The sequence below is a fragment of the Vigna unguiculata genome, chromosome 1 (genome assembly GCF_004118075.2).
Source record: "Vigna unguiculata cultivar IT97K-499-35 chromosome 1, ASM411807v1, whole genome shotgun sequence".
Classification (NCBI taxonomy): Eukaryota; Viridiplantae; Streptophyta; class Magnoliopsida; order Fabales; family Fabaceae; genus Vigna; species Vigna unguiculata.
The window spans coordinates 24,077,298-24,101,264 of NC_040279.1; the positions used below are offsets into that span (position 1 = coordinate 24,077,298).

A 23,967-nucleotide genomic window follows, 5' to 3' on the forward strand; every position below is an offset into this window, starting at 1 on the left:
TATATTTAAACCATTTATTGTGAATAGATAAGAGAAAAGTATAACATTTCACGTAAAAATATTCTTCTAGACGAAAATAAACCTAAAATATAAATTGAGATTGATAATATTGTTGATTGGCATGATATTGGTCATTATATTTATTGTTACCAAATATATGCATTAATTATCATAAATCAATTAGTTTATGATACAATATGCTGACAATTATATTAATGGGAATATAATATTTATAAAGTTGTATAATCACAACTAGGGTTTATTACGACTGCATTTATTACGGGTAATTAAGACATATTATGGAAATATTATTATGTGATTTTTATCATGTTATGAGAATTCTGTACGAGTGAACGAGATTAGGGGTGTGTTTCTTTAGTAGGATAGATTTGGAAGAGAGGGTGAAGATAGATTTGTGTGGATTTGAGTAGATAAATATGTATATTTTTTTGAGTGGATTTAGATGGTAAAGTCAGTGAATTTGGAAATGAATTTTAAGAAAGTTAGTGAGTAATTTGAGTGATGTAATAGATTAAAAAAAACTTTTAATAGATAGAATTTGAATATTACTAAAGTACTCTTGATGGTAAGAATAAAAGAAATGATTTTTTGATTAGTTAAAAATATTAAATGTTAAAAATATTATTTAATAAATTTTAATAAAAAAAATTTAACAAATTACATTAAATTATTATTATTATTTTTATAATAATTACTATTATTTAAAAAGTTATTAATAATTAATATTATTATTAATTATTATATATATTATTTTTATTATTTATTATTATATTTAATTTCTATATATATATATATATATATATATATATATTTTATTATTATTATTATTATTATTTAATTATATATATATATATATATATATATATATATATATATTATTATACGCACACTACACAACATTGGTTACGTAACCAGTGTCACTCTCAACATTACACCAGCACTGGTTACGTAACTAGTGCCACACACACATCACTGCACCGGTTATGTAATAGGTGTGCAACCACTCACAAAGCACCACTCCCACTCACACACCACCCAATCTTCCCACCCCACACTGGTTCACTCACACACCCACACCCAAACATTTTCCATTCTTGACACTTACACACTACTTCACTCACACCAGTTCTTGTTGCTATTTCATATTTAGTTCACCTTCAAATAACACCACCACTCACCTTTGAACTTGAATGAGAGACAAGGATGGGAATGTCCAACTCCAAACCCTTTTAGGAACATTCACAATCACATACGCGCAAAGCTTCCCATTTAGTGGCAAACTTCAAACCCAACCAACCCAAGCAAATTCAAATGGGAATCTTGAATATGATTGTTGTAAGACCCGGGAAAAATTAAATAGTTAGTTAATTAATTATTTAATTAATGCGGGTAAAAAGGAACCTTTAAGGTAATAAATGTGGAATGTTATGATGTGGAAAAGTACTAGCTCAAGTGGTTGAGAGTACTTTAATTGTGTAAGAGGACTTGGGTTCGAGTCCTATTTATGCCATTTTGTGTGCTATTAACTTAGTATTATTTTATATATATATTAATCATGTTGTGTTGTGTGCTATTAACTTAGTATTATTTTATATATATATATATATATATATATATATATATATATATATATATATATTAATCATGTTATGGAGTGTTATAATCATTGAATCATATTGGTTAGCATGAAATCTGGATTGGTTGAAAAAAAGCTAATTATGAGAGAGGAGAAAGGTTTCTGCAAGCTTTAACCGCCTGGCGGCGTTGAAGGCCCACCAGGCGGCTCATGCTTCCAGAACCATTTCTGGGTTTCCTGCTATGCACCGCCTGGCGGCTAAGTGTTGCCCGCCAGGCGACGAAGACTGGCTTGCACAGCTTTCGCGCATGTTGATGTTTTCGTGATGTGGGGATACTGGGAAATGATTATTTTGATATGAAATTCTTTAATACTGTGAGTTGTTATCTGTAATTGACGAAGTGGAACGAGATTGTATGAATTTGGGATTTTAGGGTTCATGTGTTGATTGGGTATGAATGACATAATTATGTATTGGTTATGCGTGATCGGTGGTAAAATGATTAGCTTATGAATCTTGTATGTGGTGTGTATGCGAAATTGCGTCTGTTCTAAGGTAAAGATTGATGTTGGGGTGGTTGGAGAGTTCTGCTGGGTGTGAGAGGAATCAGGGTGGAACCCAACTTTTCACGCACCGCCTGGCGGCACTGAGGCTACCGTCGGGCGGCTCATCAGCAGCAGAACAGCGATATGTGGTGAACTCGCGATATGAGAGTGGTTGATTGGGATACCTGTAGAATGAGTGGTAGAGAGCAATAACTTGCGTTTCAAGGTATAGGTCATTTAGTGATAATCAAGAGAATTATGTGTGTGCGTTGGGTGGGTTAAGTGTTCCATACACAATGGTCTCTGCAGTGTTGGTGTTATTTAGTAAGAATAGATGCAATTCAAGATAAGTCATGGTGGCAGGAGTAATATGAAATATTGAACTATGAGAGAATGAGGTTGGTGCACTTTGTGAATAGGAGACAAGTTTAAGGTAATAATAGAGGGAGTGTAGGTGCATGATGAAATTGAGTGGGTACGATTTGGGGTTGTAGATGTAGTGTAATAGAGTACTGTGAATGGTCCAAAATTGTGCAATAGCAAAAAGGTGGGTATCAAGAGGACCCTCTCTTGACTGTTTTACAAATGAATAAGATAAATCATGATAGAGCCTGTTAAAATCTAATGTTGGGCATGAGTTAATTAAACTTGTTGTGGTTAGCAGTTTGTTATGTGCTAAGTGTTATATCTGATGAGTGAAGATTGAATTACATGTTTGAGGTCTCTTAAGACCTGTTAAAGATGCCAAAAACCAGTAGCACAACACTACTGGTATAGCGCCTGGCGGTGCGGGACAAACCGCCAGGCGATAGAGTCCTAAATTAGTGACAGTAGTCACTGTTCGCAGGAGGCGCCTGGCGGCGGGGTTATGTCCGCCAGGCAATAACGGAGCTGGATGGCTCCTGTATGGTTTCAGGCGCCTGGCGGTAGGGTGTTGGCCGCTGGGCGGTTTTCTGCTAGAATCTGCCTAGCGATGTCTAGGTGGTGTCAGGCGGTTTTTGTGGCTGTATAATTGGTTATTGCTTTGATTAGTGGACTTGAAGGACTAAGTTCACTTCTTTTGTGCTTGGACTTGATGGACTAAGTCCAATAGGGGTTTGGGATGTCCTTGGTGGTGGGGACGCATGATGGGCATGGAACCAGTTGGTTCCCGTCGGCTACTAATGGGCGAGGAGTCCTTAGTATGGTGATTGCATGCGTCGGGCACACGATGGGCAAGGAATAGTTTTATTCTCGTCGGCTACTATCGGGCGAGGAGTCCATAGTATGGTGATTGCGTGCGTGTCAAGGTCCAAGCTAGGTAAGCTTGGATGTTGTACTACAGATGAGGAGTCTGTGGGGTTGGACTATGAGCAGGATTGGCTCGTAGGGTTGGACCACGAAAGGGATAGTTTCGTGGAAGCACAGTAAAAGTCCCAAGACCTAGTTTCATGCATGTGACTCATGAAGGAATATGAGATCAGGGGTGGATAATTTGGAGTTAACACATATCAGTAAATTTATTTCTTGGGAAGGGTATCATACTTAATTTGTATTTATATATGCATAACTCACCCTATCTGTGTGTGTGGCGATGATTGGATGATTTATTATCCGGGAGCAGATGATTTGACAGGTGAGCTAGGAGACGCTTGAGACTGGAGTGCGGGATCATATGGGCTTTTGAAGACTCGAGTTTTTGATGTTTTTATGTTTTGAACATTAGCCATTTTGGGCTTTTATAGTTGTAATAACTTTGAATTGCGAACATTTACAATGTCTTGAACTTTGCGATTTTAATTTTCGCGCGTTTTGGGAACATGTGTTTATAAATGAGGAAATTACCGATGTTATCGTATTTATTTCATTTTATTTAATTGTTTACGTTATTTTCAAAGTAATATTCCTTAGGGATGTTACAATTGTATCAGGAATCTTCAGGTGCAACAAGAATCTTTGGAGCAGGAAAAGGAAGTTGGGAAAAGACGTAGCAACAACTGGTACACACTGTAGGGTTAATTTGGTAAAATGAACGATAATACTTTCAAATCGTGGCATATCAGTGAAGATGAAATATGGAATTCATCCCGCAAATCCGCTCTTGCAAATCAATGCACATCCCCTCAAAAGAACAATCGGCTGTTTAGAAATCCATTTGTGCAAATCAAGGCAAACAGTGTGATCCATGCATTGGAACACTACGTAAAAGTGGTGTGTGCACTAGTTAGATGGGAGAAAAGTTAGACTGAGTTTGAGTGGTACTCGACCATAGTTGGACTAGAACTCGAACTATGGAGAGTTTGTGTCGACAACTAGGCTTCGGGTGTTAATGAACACATGAGAGTTGGACTATGTTCACAGTCGCCTTACACTTGTCATTTATTTTGATGGAATTAATGAAGGATAACTGCCACGTCAGCGAGTGACCCAATGCATCATTTAGGGTGTGTTCTTATGTGAGTGATGATTTGAGGGAGAGGATTGATTTGAGTTGATTAGAAGATGAGATTTGTGTTATTCTTTTGTAGGGATTTGTGGGTGATAGTGGAGTGAATTTGAGAGTAATTTTTGTGAAAGTTTGTGAAGGATTTGACTGATGTGACTAATAAAAAATTAAATTTAATAGATTAAAATGTAAAATGACCTAATTGTACTTGGTGTTAAAAATATATAATAAAATGATATTTAGATAAATAAAAATATTAATAATATTTATTAATTGAAAAAATAATATTAAAATATATTTGATTTAAAAATTTAATATTTTAATTTCCAAAAATACCACAAATAGAAATGGAATAGGTTACATGAAAACAAAACCAGTTAAAACGAAATCATGCATGTCTTTCACAAAGTTGGAATCGGATCCAACAAAAAGGGAACAAGTTTCGTTCCATTATGGCAAAAAAAGATTTGATTCCATTAAATACCCACAAAAACATATCCGGTTCCAAATAAGAGATATGCATAGATCCACTCCGTAAATGTTCTGCCGCACCGTGAACCCTTTGTCGTGTGCCGCTATTGTTGCCACCGTCGCTCTTCTCAACAACCAACACTGGTGGAAAGGTAACAAATCCGAAAAAATATTCAAAGAAAGAGAAAGACAGGAAAAAAGAATGAGAGTGGTATAGAAGAAACTCACGTTCTAGAACTAAAATAATAAGAGCATAAGTGTAAAATTACTCCGATCACTCTCCAGTCTCACTGTGGTAATAAGATGTGATGTAGGAAGAGATCTCTCAAATTCATGTCCTTCTTCACTTTTAAATCTACGAAAAGAACACAATTTTTTTTTTAAATCATCAGTTCCTATTTTCTTCATTAGAACCGAAAGTGACGTTTGGGGCCAGAAGAGTTTTTCGTAGAGCCTTTTCACTTCCCTGTAACATTTAAATATCATTTCATCCCGTTTGTTTTCGAACTTTAGGATGTTTTACATTTCTCGGCTTTCCAACGAGCAACATTGTTTTTGTCACGCCGCTAACAATTTTTAGTTACGTTCCCGATGTCTATTTCTTTGTCTTATTCCAATTTCATCATTACCAGACGCCACCCTTTGCATTTCATGATTAAAGCTACAAAATATATTTTGTTAATCAACTTAGGTGGAACGGCATTTGGAAACTCAGCAGACGCACACCATCAATCTTGCCACTAGAGAAACCGAACCCTATTTATCACTTCATTTCTAAACTTAACCACTAAGCGCTCTTCTCTCAGTTCCGATTCCCAAACGCAGAATCCACCATGTTGTTTCCCCACAGCCCCACCGACCACTGCTGTGACGACCACGACCACGATGAACGACGCACGGCTTACCCTCCGCCGGGAAACACCTTCCCCAACCCTCACCAACAGCCACCCCCACCATTCTACGGCGCTCCTCAACCACCGCCCCCTCAGTCCGATACCAACCTGTTCCACATCTCTCACGTACCGCCACCAGGACACGTGTCGCAGGATTTCGGCCACTCAGCTCCCCCTTCTCACCACCACCATCATCATCATCATCATCATCATCACCATCATCACCATCATTATCACCATCATGAAGATAAGGGGTTCTCCCACGGGTACTCCCCTGCTCCCACTGCAGCTGATTACCCCCCTCCTGGAACCACCTCCACCGTTCACCACGTGGCTCACGAGTCCCACCACCACACCCCTCATTTTTCTTCTCACAATGCTCCCAGCAGCACCACCACCGTGACCCACGTCAGCCACCGGAGCAAACCCACCGTGAGGGTTGTCACCAAAGCTGCGCCCAATTTCTCTCTCACCATTCGTCATGGCCAAGTCATTCTCGCACCCTCCGATCCCTCCAACGAGTACCAGGTAGCTCCTCGTGTCCCCCTCGCAACCCCAATTCGCGCAAAATGTGGTTTTTTTCTGTGATAGATTACTTATTTTTTATTTGGGTATTTGGGAAATGCAGCATTGGTACAAGGATGAGAAGTACAGCACGAGGGTGAAGGATGAGGAGGGGTGCACTGCTTTCTCTTTGGTCAACAAGGCCACCGGTGAGGCCTTGAAGCATTCCATTGGTGGCTCTCATCCAGTAAGATCTTTCTCTCAAGGTTTACTCTTTCATTTCGGAGTGTTTCTTTTTGTTTGATGTCATTGTGCTTGATAATTGCTTTGCTGCTTTTACAATTGGGATTATGGAATGGGAATTGTGAGTTGGTTGAATGATCCCAATGTCCTGTGTTCATTTTCCACTAGTGCAGTTTCTTTGTAATTTACATTGAAAATTTTTATAATTGTTTTGTAGGTTCGGCTTATAGCTTACAATCCCGAGATCCTTGACGAGTCCATTTTATGGAGTGAGAGCGGAGACCTAGGTGATGGGCACAGAGCGATAAGGATGGTGAATAACATTCATCTCAATGTGGATGCTTTTAAAGGTGATGAGAAATCTGGTGGTGTGCATGATGGCACTACAATAGGCCTCTGGGAGTGGAACAAAGGTGATAACCAACAGTGGAAGATCTTACCTTACTGTAAGTTCTCTGTCCATAACATGGTACACTAAATCTTACTATTTCTCAGTTTTCTTTAATCTTCACGATTATGCTTAATGCAGGAGTAAAATTAACGGATTTGAAGATGCTGAATTAAGAGGACCATTGGCCTCTGTATCTGAGTGTTTTGTTTGTGCTGATGACCATATATTAATATGGTGGTGTAGACAGTTCGTGTGTGCCTCTATATATCTTTGTTTCATCTGTCGCTGATAATTATTTAACTATTATTTCAACTACAATGTGGCTAACCATTATCATGGGTTTTCAATGTTTCATTGTCTTAAATTACTCCTGTAATTTAGGTTGCTCGTCGAGGCACTTGAACAAGTCTATTTTTTTTTATCAGAACTAACACAGTTTATAATTAAGAAGATAATGAGAGAAACGTGTGATATGAAGAATAATTCAAGCGATAGATAGAAAAAAATCACTTATTAAGAAGTTGTAAAAGGTTGTTGTAAGTACTCTCAGGGTATTTTCAGATTTATTACTTTTTTAACATTATTAGGATAATGGTATTTTGATATTAAAAAGTTTTTTATACTCATTTGACATTATATTTATTGTTTTTTACTTTTTTTATTTTACAATTACAAAAGTTTTTTCTTTTGATTATTTTAAATGGTCGTCAAGTAAAGTGAAACAACTTTTTTTTTCTTAATGTAATTAAGTAAAATCCGTGTTTTTGTTATTTAGGAGAGTAAATTTGCTATATAGAATTCAGCATTAAAATTTGTTCTGTTCACTTCATTTAAAGAGATAATAATTAATAATTGCCAGAGTTAATTAATTATTATTTATATATTCTATATGATGTCGTCATTATCAAATATTCGGCAAAAATCGTGTTCAACTGGATCGATCGAGATTTATCCAGGTCCAGTCCTCTTGTACCCGATTAAGGTAATAATATATCAATTAATTAGCTTCACATCTAATTAACTAATTAAATTTTATTTTATATTAATGTTAGTCATAATATCAAAATTGTATTATTATATTTTTAAATATTAAAACACCTTTTTATGTATCACACATAAGTTTTTTTTTCAAATATGTTTACTTCTACCTCTCTATCATTTAAAACAAACTTCACGCTATTCCATGATCATCTCAAATTCATCCACTCATTTTTTGTGAAATCTATTTTCAAAACCAAATAAAACCTAAATGTGACTTACAGAAAGTCCATTTTACAAGTGTAAAATGTTTGGAAAAAGTTTACCGTAATGTAAAAGTTTGATGGATATCCCAATTCAAACCCATCCCGGAATCCTTCTTCCGGTGACTTTGCAAGTAATAAAGGTAGAAGGTCAATTGTGGTAATTGATAAAATCATTTAACATAAATATTAATAAATTTTGACACATAATTATGAAGTTAAAATAATATATTTGTAATTTATACATACTATTACTTTTATTAATACAACAAAAATAATACATAAATTAATATAGTTATAACTATAAAAAATTACATTTATTTTCTATCTTTGGAACAATTGTTTTACATGAGAACACTAAAAAAATATAAAAATGTTATACTATAAAATGAATATTATGTCGTCAAATGGAGGCAAGAGAGCCAATTATTTTATTTTATTTTTTAAAATGGAACAAAACAAGTAGGACATGAAACATAAATAAAAACACGAGTCGAAATAGTGAATATGTTTTTACTTTTTTTTTTCTTAAAAAATAGAACATATCAATGAAAAATGAATAGAAACAACTATTTATGTGTTTTATTGTAAAAAAAAAAAGAAAAAAGAAGAATGAATTGAACGTGAGAGAAACGTTTAATTTTGTTTTTATTATTTTTCTCATATATTTTATCCGTTCTTATGGTTTAATATATTTAATTTTATGTTTGATATTTATTAGAATTAAATGGTGTATGTTAAAAATACATTGGAAATCTTCACGATTTAATTATAATTACATCTATACATTAAAAGTCTGACAAAAAGAAATTGGGGACCACAAATCTTTCTTCACTGCTTCTAAGTAAAAGCAAAACAGAAAAGGAATTTTTATTTGAGAATAATGTCTTTATTTGAGAATAATTTTTTGAAAATAAACACAAATATGTTTGCAAGTTGTATATATGAGTGTATAAATTAAAATAATTCACTTTATCTCAAAATACGAATATAGTTTGCAGGCCCAAGGATTTTATTTCTTGCGATATATAAATGTTATTTATGCGTCCAAAGTTTTTTTAATCTCCAAAAAGGGATTTTTGGGTAAAGGTCTATACCAAAATTAATTTAAAATTAAATATTAGTAAATGTTGGGCCTAGTTCAATATGGATATCCTAACTACTGGGCCGGCACTTTCACGCTATTCATTTTATTCTTTATTTTTTGAAAGAAAAAATTAACAATATTAGTTTTATAAATTGATAACATGTGATTTGTAGTACTTAGAATAATTAAGATATATGAGTGATTTATAATACGGTGTACATCGTGTGTTATTATTCTTAATATATTTTATAATTTATTTTTATTCTTTTAATTCTAAAATATAATTAAAAATAAAATAGAAATATAAAATACATCAATCAGAGATTTTTTTTTATGTTTTTTTATATAAAATATTATACTATTTTTCATTTTTTAACTTTCTGTTCTTAAACATTGTTATCTCCTTTGCGTTCGGTGTATACTACACATTCTTTTCTAAACTCCAACCTCGAGACAATGCTTTTAAAATCACAATGATTAAATTTAAAACTATTTATTTATTGTCAATTAAATTAAAATAGTTTTTACTTTTTGTTAACGTGATCTCGGATTTTTTGTATTTTTGGGTCTTTTTGTATTTTTGGGTCTTTTTGACCAGTTATTTGTAAAAATGAGTCGTTTGAAATTTTTTTCAAAAATACGGTTAAGTCGTTATGGGAGAGGACTACATTGAAGGTGAAGTCGTCCTTCCCCAACCGATTTCAATTTTTTTTAAAACAAAGTCGTCGGACAGAAATACGATTTCTGAAATATGAGGATGAAGTTGTTGGGGATGCCGGTTTCACTTCATTATAGGATGAAGTCGTCTTTGGAGATGCCGGTTTCACTTATTATATTTCTGATCTCAAAATTATGACTCTTGTGTAGGTTATACTCCCACGCAGTAATTGAACCATTCATAACAGGCACACATAGACAGATGAGCATTTTTCATCCCATATACAAGCTCTTGAAGCCACACTTCAAGGACACAATGCATATTAATGCCTTGACTCGACACACACTCATCAATGCTGGAGGAGTGTTAGAGAAAACAGTTTACACATTTCAGAAACCGGCATCCCAAAGACGACTTCATCCTCACATTTCAAAAATCGTGCTTCTATCCAACGACTTTGTTTTTTTTTTTTAAAAAATTGAAACCGGCCGGGAGAAGGATGACTCTCCCATAACGACTTAATCCTGTTTTCCAAATTTTTTTTCAAACAACCTATTTTACAAATAACTAGTCAAAAAGATCTAGAAAAACAAAAAAAAAAAGCCATGTGATCTCGCTTTCTTATAAAGTCTTAACTGAAATTATTCTTTTAAAAATATTTTTAAAGTATATTTTTATGTTCTTGACATTTTAGAAAATACTTTATATAATATTATTGACAGTTCATTTTATTTAAAAATAATTTTCAAACTATTAAAAAAATTGTATTTTAGAAAAATAAAAATCTAATATGGAATATTTTATGTGACATATTAAGTTTGGACAAAGTTGACTATGAGTTACATTGATTTTAATATTTTATGCTATATTTATTTTTCATTCATCAATTGAAAAAAAAAACTATCACTTGTTTTCTCCGTTGTATGAACACAATTATGTTACTTTGTAAGATGTGACGGCTTTATGTAGCAGTTGAAAAATATAATAGAAACACATATTAGAAATAAAACAGACAAATAAACGTGTAGAAAAATTAATAATTTTTGTTATTAATTATCTGTACAGATTGAAAAAACAATTATTGAAGAATAAAATATGAAAAAAATTACACAAATGTGATCAAATTTTTTCAACAATCGATGTTTTGAATTTTGAATTTTGAAAAATAAATGTTCTCTTTTTCCTTATAGTGTCTAGAAACGTAAACAGATCTCAGCCCTCCACGTTAGGAAATCAGATCATCGAACGTGGGAGAGTGGGTGAGAGTACGAACTGTATCCAGACGCACCGAAGAGGGTGTCAGTTTTTTCTTCTTCCTTGTTCGGCTAACCTTATCCTTTTATGTTCTGATTATTTGAAAGTAAAATATTTAACTATTCAATAAAATAATAGTAAAAGTAAACAAATTGATTTAATATTTATGCAAAATAATAAAATCCAAGAACATTAAATGTGTAATCTCATTAATTATTATCATTTTTATCAAAATAAGTTATTTTATAATATTAATGAACTTTAACTTTTACATTCGTTTCAATTTATTATTTTGTTTGAGTTTAAAGGAAGTGTAAGATAATTTTTTGATAACTAGTTAAATGAGTAATAATGTTTTCAATGATATCTATGGATGTACATATTTTAAAATTGTGTAAGTTTACTAGTAATAAAAGAACTACAGATAATATAATGAAATGTATAATCTATAATAATTTAAAATTAAAATGAAAATGATTCTCTTAGATTATAAGAAATAAAGAAACTGGAATTTGAGTTACTAACTCAATTTCTAGGAGCATAACTTGAATGAAATTTAGTCATTTTTTTTCCCAATTCAACCAACTTTATTCGAATATTCAACAGTTATCGTTAATTAGTATGAACTGGAAAAGGTTATTAGGTGGAATAATGAGCAAATTTATAATATTTTAAAAACTTCAAAGTATTTTCAATATATTTCTTAATTTTATCATGTATATTACATAATACTATTTATAAAATAAACCATAAAATTAGTTTTCTAGTACATTTTTCATAAAGTTTACATTCTTATTATAAATTCATTAATTTTAAAATCCATAAATTCATCATTCAGTCTAATTTTAGTTATATTATACTAAACAAAATCTAACTCAATTCAATAATTTAACCTAAGTCAAAAAAATAAATATATCAGGTGCAACCACGAGAGGAAAATGACATTCATGGCCACTTAATTTCTTGACTTTTGAGTGTTCACACACACTCATTTCTCACAGCTTTGTTTGGTCAACATCTGCAACAAAATTTAACCTTAATCACTGCTACTAATGGTTTCTTTGCTCTTAAATCAGACTCCAACAGTTTGAAACTGCTTGGAACTTACCTATAATATTAGTTTATCTTTAAATCAAAGTTAAAAAAGTCACATAACACATTTTATCCTCACTAATTCATTACTTAATAATGCTCAGATTTATCCTTGTTTCATCTCTTTCATCCCCATTTTCTCAGTTTGACCCAGATGATCAACAATTGAACTTTCCCTTTGAAGATTCCTGCACCTTTAATGCTGTAGAATGAATATATATATATATATATATATATTATGTTTAGAAATATTCTGATGGTTAAGCTTTGAACCAGTTAAGTGTTGTTATTATAATGTGATGAGGTGTGTAATGTTGTAGAATTTGTTTTAATTTAATGGCAACCATACCCGTTGGACCTAATAATAATAAATAGGCCAATTCATGGTAAAACGTTACCTACCTCATGTGATATTTAACTCTCTCTGATTCTTATTTTTTGATGTTAGAAAATAAACATAGTTTGAATTGAAGTGTTATAGTATGGTCAATGTTACAGGGTTATGACAGGGATCTATGCTGGCAAAGCTACTACTTCTCAAGATTTCATCACTTATCACGTTCTTCTTCGGCAATAGTAGCTTTCACTTGCTCTCCAATTTGGAAGGACCCAAATACATGTGGAAAACACGAGTCTATGAATTAGGGTTTGTTCTTTGCTCCTTCACCACACATTTTATTCACCTTTTGTTGCTTTTATTTTCAAACTGTATTAACACCACTTCTTTAATATAATTCATTTTACTTTATTAAAAGTTGTAAAATTAGTAAAAAGAAAATGAGAGGTAGAGTTCATCATAATTTGTGATTTTCAATATGTTTTGATTTATATACAAATATAGGTTAAATATGTTTTTATCCTTTAATTTTTAATGAAAATTGAAATTAGTCCATTTTCGAAACTTTGGACTAATTTAGTCCACTGTCTTTAAAAACTATGTGAATTTAGTCATTTTAACAAAATTTTGTTAAGTTTATTTGACGTTTTAAACGCGTTTCACAACTAAACATTGAAGCAAAAATAAGTTAAACAAGGTAAACAACTAAAGTACTACCATGAAATGTGTTTGAAATGTCAAATAAATTTTAAAAAAATTTGGTTAAAAGGACTAAATATACATATTTTTAAAGTTGGGAGACTAAATTAGTCTAAAGTTTCAACGAAGAACTATTTCCAATTTTTATTAAGAGTTAAATGACAAAAACATATTTAACCTTAAAAATATATATTAAAAAAGGGTTTTTTTTCTTCTTCTTGGTCAATAATTTAGACAATGTACAAGTCATTGATATATGTGAAACCAGACTTGTTTAATATAACTGATATTAGATTTCAGGTGCTATAAGTTAGATTGAGATTGAGTTTTATGAATGAAAAATATATTGCTGATTAGGAAAACATATTATTAAAAGTGATTAATTGTTGTGTTCTTTAATGGATTGATAATCATTTTATTTTAGGTATATCATTTTATTTTGAAAAAAATAGGTATTGGTTTCTATATTTTAACATTTTATTAACTATCGTTTTAATTTCCATGTGGTTTTTCTGTAACATCTTAATCCAATTTTATTAATTACGAGAAGTGAATGTAATTAATAATTAGAAAAATATAAAAGCAAAAGCTGGGTTTGAAAATAGAAACTGAAAATGAATTTTGACCCTAGTTTGAAAAGCCTAAAATATTTTAGAATTTTGTTTTGGGTGGCACGAAGGCACCGTGTGTGCTCATTTTGATGCCGACAGTCTCCAAAAAAGTTTCTATATTACTCCATTTCAATCAACAAAATTGTCATTATGTTCATGTCTTCATTCCCTGCTTAATCATTATTTCCACACTCATGCCCAACATGACTATCTAATTAACACAACGTTTTCAACAACACATGAGTTAACCACAATTTATTTATATATATATATATATATATATATATATATATATATATATATATATATATATATATATTAAAAAATCATGATAATGAATGTCACTCACCTTGAATATTTCATCTCTTGGATTGTGTATATTTCCATTATCTTTTAAATGTTTTTGGATAGTGGATGTTTGAGAAAATATTTTATTTTGGTTTATGCTGCTTTGTGAAAAAAATATACAGGTTTAAATGTGAGAATTACAATAAAACAGAAAAATTATTTAAAAAAAAGCAGTAGAATAGGCTTCGATTATGACCAAGACCAAAGCAAAAAGGGGCTCTATGACCTCGGTTCATTAGGACCCGAGGCAGAAAATCAATCTTATGACTTCGGATTTTTTACAACCAAGGCATAAAAGGGATTCTATAGACTCGGGTAACAACCGAAGCCAAAAGGCCTCTTTTGGCCTCGTTCCAATATGCCTCGGTTCCAAACCCGAGGCAAAATGAGGAAAAGAACCGCTGTCAAATCCCCTTCCTACACTGATGTAAGTGTTTTGGTATATTAAATAAGTTTTATATCATTTAAAAACTAAGGTCAAAAATAGTTTAAATATTTTTTTTTTCATCAATTTTTTAAACACAAAATCCTAATGAAATTCTACGCATTACGGTGAACAATATCTTAAGATTAAATATAAATTTATAAGTTACTTTCGTATAAAAGGAGATCCTGAAGTCCCAATTGGTTTTTAAGGTATATCTAAATCAAAACTATTTTATTTAGTGTAAAGTAAGGTTCATGTGATTGTCCCCACACTTTTTTTCTTCTTTTCTTGTTTTTGATGTAGAAAAAGGAAAATGATGTTTGAAATTTGATTACTCCGACGCTTGATGATAAGTATGGGCTACTACACTTCCTTATTGTGGTCCTACTCTCATATACCTTAACTCCCCTTCATAACTTTAAAGGTGATGAACTTTGTAAGAAACTTTAATATATATGATTCCTTTGATTCATAAAAAAACAAAACCAATTCCCATCAGTTACACCTTATCTCCTCTTTATTTGATACCAACATGATTTCCTCATGTACGTGTGTGAATGTGACTTTTTCATCCTCTCCTCAATATAATTATAATATAATGACAACAACAGCTATATACAAATAAAATAAAATAAATAATAATAATAATAATAAGGTTTGTATTACCATCACTGATATAAACCGAGAATGATATAGAGTTTTGTATTTTTTGTCTGTTTGGTATATCATAAAATGAGAAAGAGAGATTTTTTTCAGGTGTAACTACCAATCAGGGGCACTTTCATAATTTTATTCTTGGTCTTTGTTTAATGTTTGAATGTTATAAAAATCAAAAGCTAAGATGTAAAGAGACATTTGACGCTTTAGAGAAGGTTCTAGTCCAACAAGTACTTGTGTGATATTTTGTTTCTGCTGTTAAGGATATTTACTAATTTATCTTTTCTATATTTTCTTTTTCCTAGTTCAAAATTACTTTAAAAATCAAGATTTGAATTTTCGTAACGTTACTTTTAATATAAAATTAATTCTATTTAGAAGAAACTCGTTATTTTCATTTCTGCTGCTGGTTTTAACAAACAATTAAACTCTAATCAAATATGTTAAATAGACGCAACTATTTCTTCATCGGATTTCATTATTATAGTATTATTACAATCTTTTCTGACGTTTGATTTATATGGTTTAACTGGCCAAAATTTGAGCATAATTACTAAAAAACTATAATTACAATTTTGATTTTGTGATTTTAGTCTTACATACTTACTTAACGGGATCTTGACTAATATTTTTTAGAAAATCAAAATAATATATTTAAAATGTATAAAATTTAATTATTGTTATTAATACAATAAAAAATACATAATTTAAAATAAAAAATAACTATAAAAAAATCAAACATGTCTACAAAATTATTTTGTATTTCTTTATATATATATATATATATATAATTATGGTTTCTTAACTTAAAAATCCACAATAAACCAAATTCTTATTTTTAAATGTAAATTTTGTATATTTTAATGATATAATTAGTGAATATCTTAGGTTTATAATTTAATTAAAAAAAAAATAAAACATATACAAATATGAGTAACAAATACAAATTAAATATTTTTATAATCTAACAATAATATGAGGCTTAAGTCACTTATTTAAATAGACCTATACCGCGTGTTACTACTATTACATGAAAAATTTACTAAAACGAAAAAATCGAAAACATCATAAAAACACGAGAGACCACACCAAATCTTGATAAAATTATACTGCACAAATAGCCAAAAAAAAATTTATTATGAAAAAAATTAAATATATAAATGGAATACATCTTAATAATCAAATTAATCAACATATCACGAGATTTATCATTAACTAACTCTCTCACATTCCAAAAAAATAAAAATAAAACTCATTATTGTTTTTTAGTGAGTCATTTCTTATAAGCACATTACTTTATTCATTTTAATTATTAGTTAATTCACAAAATTTAATGTTTTTAACATATTATCATGTCAAAGTGAGCTAACCCGCCTTCAAGGGTTGGCTTACCACGGGGTGAACTAAAAATGAGTGAGTTTAATTTGACTCACTTTTTGGTGTGTCAAAATTTTTGTAACCCGACTCGACCCACTATGAGTTGGTGGGTTAGTAGTTTGACCAATTAAAGGATGTTTTATACTTCCAAATAATTCTTACCAAAAAGAGCTTGAACCTTCTTAGGTGAGAAGGAAGGACTACATCATAAGCTCATGATAAGAGGATGGAAGATCCACCTGCAAAAGATTTTTCGACGCTCAAATAAGTAAGAGTATGAGTAAATTTATAACGGATTACATATGTTTTTAGTATCTAAACTTGGACGTGAAATTAAAATTTGTCCTTGTTTGAAAATTTGATCCTAACATTCAAAATGAATGGATATGGTCCATTTAACCTAATGATATTAATTTTTTTATGTATTAAACAACATTCCAAATTGTCATTTGAGCTAGAATTTGTCAAACGGTATAAACAACCTAAACACCAACCCAAAACACCACTTGACATGTTAAAGAAAATTAACACAATAAGATGAAAAAGACCGTATCAATTCATATTTAAAGTTTGAGGACCAAATATATCGGAGTTTAGAAACAGGAAGAATTTCAATTTTGCATTAAAGTTTACTGAAAACATATTTAACTCATTTATAATATGTGAATAGATAAGGGAAAATATGATACTTCCTACGAGAATGTTCTTCTTCTATAGGTGGACCTAAAATATAAATATAGATTGATATGATTATAATGTTGATTGGCATGATATTGGTCATTATATAATATTTATAAAGTTGCAGAATCACAATTAGTGCCTATGGCTGCATTTATTATGGGATAATTAAGACATATTGGGAAAATATTATTTAGATATTCTTATCATATTACGCTTGATCAGGGGAGGTACATAAGCTCCTCGAGCTCAGAACTTTATATGAGTAAACAAGTTCAAAAGTGGCGTGTGCTTGATAACTGAACTGGAGTGGTACTCATCCATAGTTAGATAAGAACTTGGACAATGGTGAGTTTGTATCGACAACTAGGCTTTTAGTGTTTCATAGTCACATTATACTTGTCATTTATATGGGGTGGAACATTAATGAGAGGTTTTACGTCTTGTTCTGCACATTTGAACGTGTCAACTAATGGCCTTTATATATTCACCATGTCAGCGAGTGGGACCAATGCATCATTACTTGAAGTGACGTATTTGTTCTTGGAGAGTTTTTTTGTAGAGCCTTTTCACTTCTCTTGTAATGTTTAAATATCATTTCATTTTCCCCTTATTTTAGAAACCTTAAAAAGTTTCAACTTTTGGGCTTTTCAACTAGCAGTCATTTTTGTCGCGTCGAACCTTCGCTATCATTTTTTAGGTAAGTTCACAATGTTTATTTCTTTGTTTGATTCCTCATTTGAAAAGCCTTCCTTAATGGAATATGATTTTGTTGAAATTATTTCTTTGAGTCGTACAAACCCAGCTCCCCTTGAGGGTGGTGGAGGTGAGGCCTTTTCCTTACATATGGTAATGGCTCCCCTAGTGGTCATTGTCAGCCTTGCAGTGGTTGTCATGGGAGGCGTTGGAGAACAAGAATGTGTGGATTAGGGAACTTCTAAACCAACTTTAAAGAAAAGGAGGAAAGATAAGTTTCCCCTTGTTTTAGATCCAAAATATCACTAGGTGCTTTGTGAGGTTGCTTTTTATTCCTCTATTTTTACAACCCAAGAGTTTGTTGATGAGTTTGTTTCTAGTTTCTAGTTATCAGTTAAACATGTGTCCAAGATTGGTTAGATGTCTTTGTATAGTTCCTGTCATGGTCCTTTAAATATTTAAAGATAGATTTTTCAAACTCAAAAGCTTTTCTCGTGATCCGAATAAAAAACCTTTCTTGAGTTCCAACCGTGTTCCTATCTTTCCCCTTATTTGGCAATGACCTCGAAAGTAAAATCCTAAAGCTTCTCGATGTTTTAGTCCTAGGGCCAAGATGGACATTGAAATACTAATGAATCAACCTCGTCCTCTAAGTAGTATAGCTCTTCTGAGGGTATCTTATGCTGAGAACTTGCCTTATCTTTTATTGGGTAAGACGATGAATTTGCACTAGGTTTTTTAACTTATATTGGTTTCCCATTTATCTTCTTATACATATATCATGGGCAAATACTTTGCTTTCAAGAATATATTTGACAAGGTGGGGAGCCTGAGCTTCATGGAAATCTTTTTGCTGCCTTCTAGAGATCAAAGAAGAGGAAGAACATTAGAGGAAATGGAGCCAATGTTTTTTAGTAGTCAGGTTGGAGACGTCGATCCAACTGTGGAGGATGATGTGTAAATAATCGGTGGAAATTTGATTGTTGATCCATCAAATGCAGGCACCTCGAGTCATGGCATTTCTCCTCATGTTGAAACCGATTCAACCTCCTTAGCTTTTATTTAAGGTGGGTCTTCCGTTGTTGCTGCCACCTAGACCACAATGCTGACTTTTAGGCAAGGTGGTCCCTTTTCCTTAGTTGATCATGGTCTGGTTTTGACTTTGCCTCCTAGGGCTACACAAGGAGTAGGTTTGTGCCAAAAATTGTTTGGTCTTCTTGTTTGGAGTTAGGAAATGAGGCCCTTGACTCGCATGGATCATGTATCCATGGTCGCTTCAGTTCAAACTCTTTTTGGCATGTGAATATGAGAGCACATAACATAAGAGGTTATGGAGATGTTGCAAATGACAAGAACAAGATTAAAGATTGAGAGGTTGTGGTGTCACACCTAAAGGAAACGTTGTCCAAGGTCCACAAGTTAGAGAAGAAAATGAAGGATGCCGAGGAAACTGCCTGACATTTGGAGGAAGATATGGCTAAGACGTTGAAGTCTCAAACTAATATGGCAAAGAAAATTTCTAAGGTAGAGGTCTGGAATGTGGACATAGCCAAATTGCGTATGAAGAGTTATGTCAAAGGTTTCATGAAAGTTATGTGGTAAGTTGTTTACTTCTCTCTTTTTATTGATCCAGCCAAGTTCAACCTTTCTGAGGATGTTGTTGAAAATGAGTTGGTTGATGATTAGGTTGTTTTTTATAAGATCGTTGCACATTTTGCTTTACTTGTTGTAAAGACCTAAAAAAATTTATTAATGCTTATTATAACATGCCTTTTTGGTGGATTTACCTTCATCTTGAGTTGTGTTTGGTCGATAAAATAATTATTTCTACATTGGTTGGGATAACTTCTACCATTGTCGGTAGGGACGAGTTCTTCTACCTTGGTGGGGACAACTTCTACCATTGTCGGTGGGGCTAAGTTCTTCTACCTTGGTACAAATAACTTTTACCATTGTTGGTAGGGACGTGTTATTCTACCTTGGTATGGATAACTTTTACCATTGTTGGTCGGCTTGGTAAGGATAACTTCTACCATTGTTGGTAGGGACGTGTTATTTTACCTTGGTAAGGATAACTTTTACCATTATCGGTAAGGACGAGTGCAACGTTGAATATGTTTTTAGTGTAATAATTGAGTAAATATTGTTGACAACTTTGCAATAAATAAATATTAAATATATTTTCTTCTAGAAACATGTCTTGTTAAAACCTCACTTGGTAAATCACTTTTTTGGGATAAAACCCAAGTTGAGTAAAATTAGTAAATAATTTCATCTCAACTGTAATACATTTTTAAATGTGTAGTGTTCCAAGTTTTGGTATAAATTTACCATTTAACTCTTCAAGGTTGTAAGCTCCGTTTTGAAGGGAATCGAAAATTATGAATGATCCTTCCTAGTTAGCTATTAATTTACCTTTGCATTTTCCTTTCCTAGATTCTTCCTTTAACCACGACTTCCCTTACTCTTGCTTCTTCGTGGATTTCACGTATAAGTTCTAACTCATCTCTTAAGCTAGAACTGTTGTCATTTTTGCCAAGAAGTTTCATTGAGTTTCAGTAGAATCATGGCATCAGTGTTGTACATTAATTAGAATGGTGTTTCACCTGTTGTTTATTGAGGGGTGCAATGATACCTCTACTGGATATTAAGTACTTCATTAGCCCAAATACTTTTTGTGTATCTAAGCTTCTTTCTTTTCTGCTTGTCTGTTTGTAAAGAGTGTTCTATATCGAGGTTACTAGATGTTTGATGTTGAGTTGTTGCAGAAACTATTTGATACCTTTGTTGGAGAATTGATAGCCATTGTTAGTGACAATTGAGTGTGGTAAACTATGTCTGCAAATTATGTTTTTCCAAGAGATTTTTTGTACTGGTTGGGCTGTGATCATGGATAACAACTTTGATTCTATCTATTTTCTTAAAGTAGTTGATGGTCACGATTAGAAACTTGTCATTTTGCGATGGAAAATAGGCCGAGTATATCGATTCCCTACTTAGTGAATGACCATGGTGTGGCAATGGTGTGCAACTCTTCTTTAGGAAACTGGTGTAATGGTTCGAATTTCTAGCATTCAATGCACTCTATGGTGAAGTCATGGGCGCCTTTTTGTCGTATGGGCCAGTAATATCTAGCTCGTAGAACTTGGGATGTTATACATCAAGCTATTGAATGCATGTCACATATTCCTTGGCGAAGCTCTGCTAACACATATTGTGTTTGATCCTTGTCTAAACATTTAAGCAAGGGAGAGAAAAAATCCTGACGATAGAGTTCACCGTTGTATATTGAATAAAACGAAGCATATCATTGTATCTTCTTTGTTTCTATATTATCATCAGACAATGTGTCATGGAGTAGGAAGCTTGTGATTTATATACATGAGCTTATATACATGGTGCAACTTCTATTAATAAGCGTCACAAAAGATCCTTTGTGACTCATTACTAATTGTATATATGCTTTGAGTTAGAGGTTTTCTATAAAGGATGTTTGAATTTATACAAACACTTCATTATTACACTTCTTTTATCACTTATTAAATTATAAAATTGTATAATTTTATAACATTATAATTATCATCATAATCTCTTGTAAGATAATATTATGTAACGACATTTAAGGAGAAATAGTAAGACAAGGTAAATATCACACGGCATAATTAATTAACAAAAAACTTTAATTGTTGGGATTCAATTAAAAAGTTTTAAAATTTTGAAAAATTAATATAGTACAAAATTTTAATAAAGACTCAATTAAAAGTTCTCAAATCTACCAAGAACTTAAAACTTAATTAAACCTTAATTTTTCTATGATTTAATCTGTGCATATCTATTCATCTAAATTGTAAATAATAACACGATTATTTAAAAGAAAAACTGAAAAACTCAAATTGTATTTATTAAAGTTAGAATAAATTTTATTAATTTATTTTTCACCAAAATAGAGTGTTACTATATAAACCATAATATTTAACATAATTTAAAAACTGACAATCAAAATCAAATGGTAATTATACCTATGATATGATTAAACATTATTTTAATAGTATGAGAATGATTATGTAAAGAGCAAATCAACTCCTAAATTTCAGAAGAAGCCTCACAAAAACAGAGGAAGAGGCTTTGGTTAGCGTTGATTATGCTCTAAACAAGATTCTATCAACAAAGGGTGTCGTTTCTCCTCTTTTCCACTGTTCTTAGGAAAACAATTTAGAATTCAATAACTTTGTCCATTCGGAGGTAACTGTCTGAACCTAAGAAACAGTGTAACAAACTTTAGAATGAATGGTTCCTACACTTCCCCACTAATCTCATTTTGCTGCGCTTTACGTTAGTGTATCGCCAATAATTGGTGCTACCCAACCCCACCCTCTTTGGCCCACCATGCTATTCATTAATCATAGTAATCACATTAAGGATAACAAAACTACAATTATTTATATATATTAATATAATAATATATAGTCCCTTGTTACAGTAAAGTCCACAAAGATAATCAAAACCTACCTTCATGTGTGACATCACTGTGCTATCATCTCAGACTCCACAATTGTTCAATTCAATGCCAATCAATGGGCCAACGCGTGCAATGAGCCATAGCTATAGGGATTTATTTAACTACTTTATTCAATAAAAAATTATAATTATATTTCATGAATCATGAAAACTGTTAAACGGAGGTTTATGTGTTTGTCTTAAGCCAGACATTAACAAAACTTGAATGCCAATTATTGTATCATACAATATAGTATTTAGAAGAGGTAAAAATAATTATTCAATTTTATTTCATAAAGTATGATTGTTTTTCTATACTTTAAAATATATGCTTCTTTGAAACCAAGCATAATGTTCTCATAAAACGTCACCTGTTAGGGGTTTGTGAGGACTGTGGAGAATGCTTCCATTTTTGCTTTTGCGGTTGAGTTTCGTTGTTCAAAAGTCAAACGGTTTTAAGAGCAAAGGATTTCTCAAGCCTTCTATTCCAATCCAAACACCCTCTATGTTGTTATTTTATTTATTTATCTAATAATAATTATCAACAAAGCATGCTCTGATCGAAGAAGGGGTCCACACGTTTTCATTATTTTATAATTTTCCGTTTTTTCTTATTTTAATCAAAATAATTCTGAACACTAATTAGTAATGTAAAATGAAACTCTGAATAATGAATAAAAAAAGTGCGTTTGCGGAATTTATTCCGTATCGAGTGGTGGGGTTTGAATTTTGTCTCGCGAAATTCGGAGGGCATGTGGCAGAATCAGCCACAGCCAACATTAGAGGGCGCGTTTGCCCATTTTAACCCTAACACCTCACCACCCTTTTACGATTTGGACACGCTTAGTTAAATTAAAAGTTAAATAATAAATTATAATCACCTTTTTAAATTATTTTCCAGCTCAGTCCCACATTCGTTTCTGATAATGTCAACACGTGTCAAGTGGGTGTAGATTTTAACGAACTTGGATATATAAAAATAATAGCAAATAGTATATGAAGAATATTTAAAAAACTGTAACATGCACCATAATTCATTAATAAATCTTAGAGGTAGTGATTAGTCAGTTAATCTGGTTGGTTTTTGCATAAACAAATTCATTCAACGAAGAGAGGTGGTGGTGTTGGATTGGAACAGTGATTCCAACCAAAAACAACCTAGTTTTCGATTTTTTTCAATGTCGGCGCCGGAATGTTTCACTTTTTCACCTCTGGATCTGGTTAAGGAGACGCGTTAT

At 32.0% G+C, this 23,967-nt stretch overlaps 1 protein-coding gene across 1 annotated transcript; it reads left to right on the plus strand.

Moving 5' to 3' along the window:
* Positions 1-5,563: 5,563 nt before the first annotated feature.
* Positions 5,564-7,471, plus strand: LOC114162896 (ricin B-like lectin EULS3). The gene is made up of 4 exons (XM_028046892.1): positions 5,564-6,460; positions 6,561-6,683; positions 6,897-7,125; positions 7,209-7,471. Coding segments are annotated over exons 1-4 (942 nt in total). The 5' UTR covers positions 5,564-5,872; the 3' UTR covers positions 7,211-7,471.
* Positions 7,472-23,967: the final 16,496 nt, after the last annotated feature.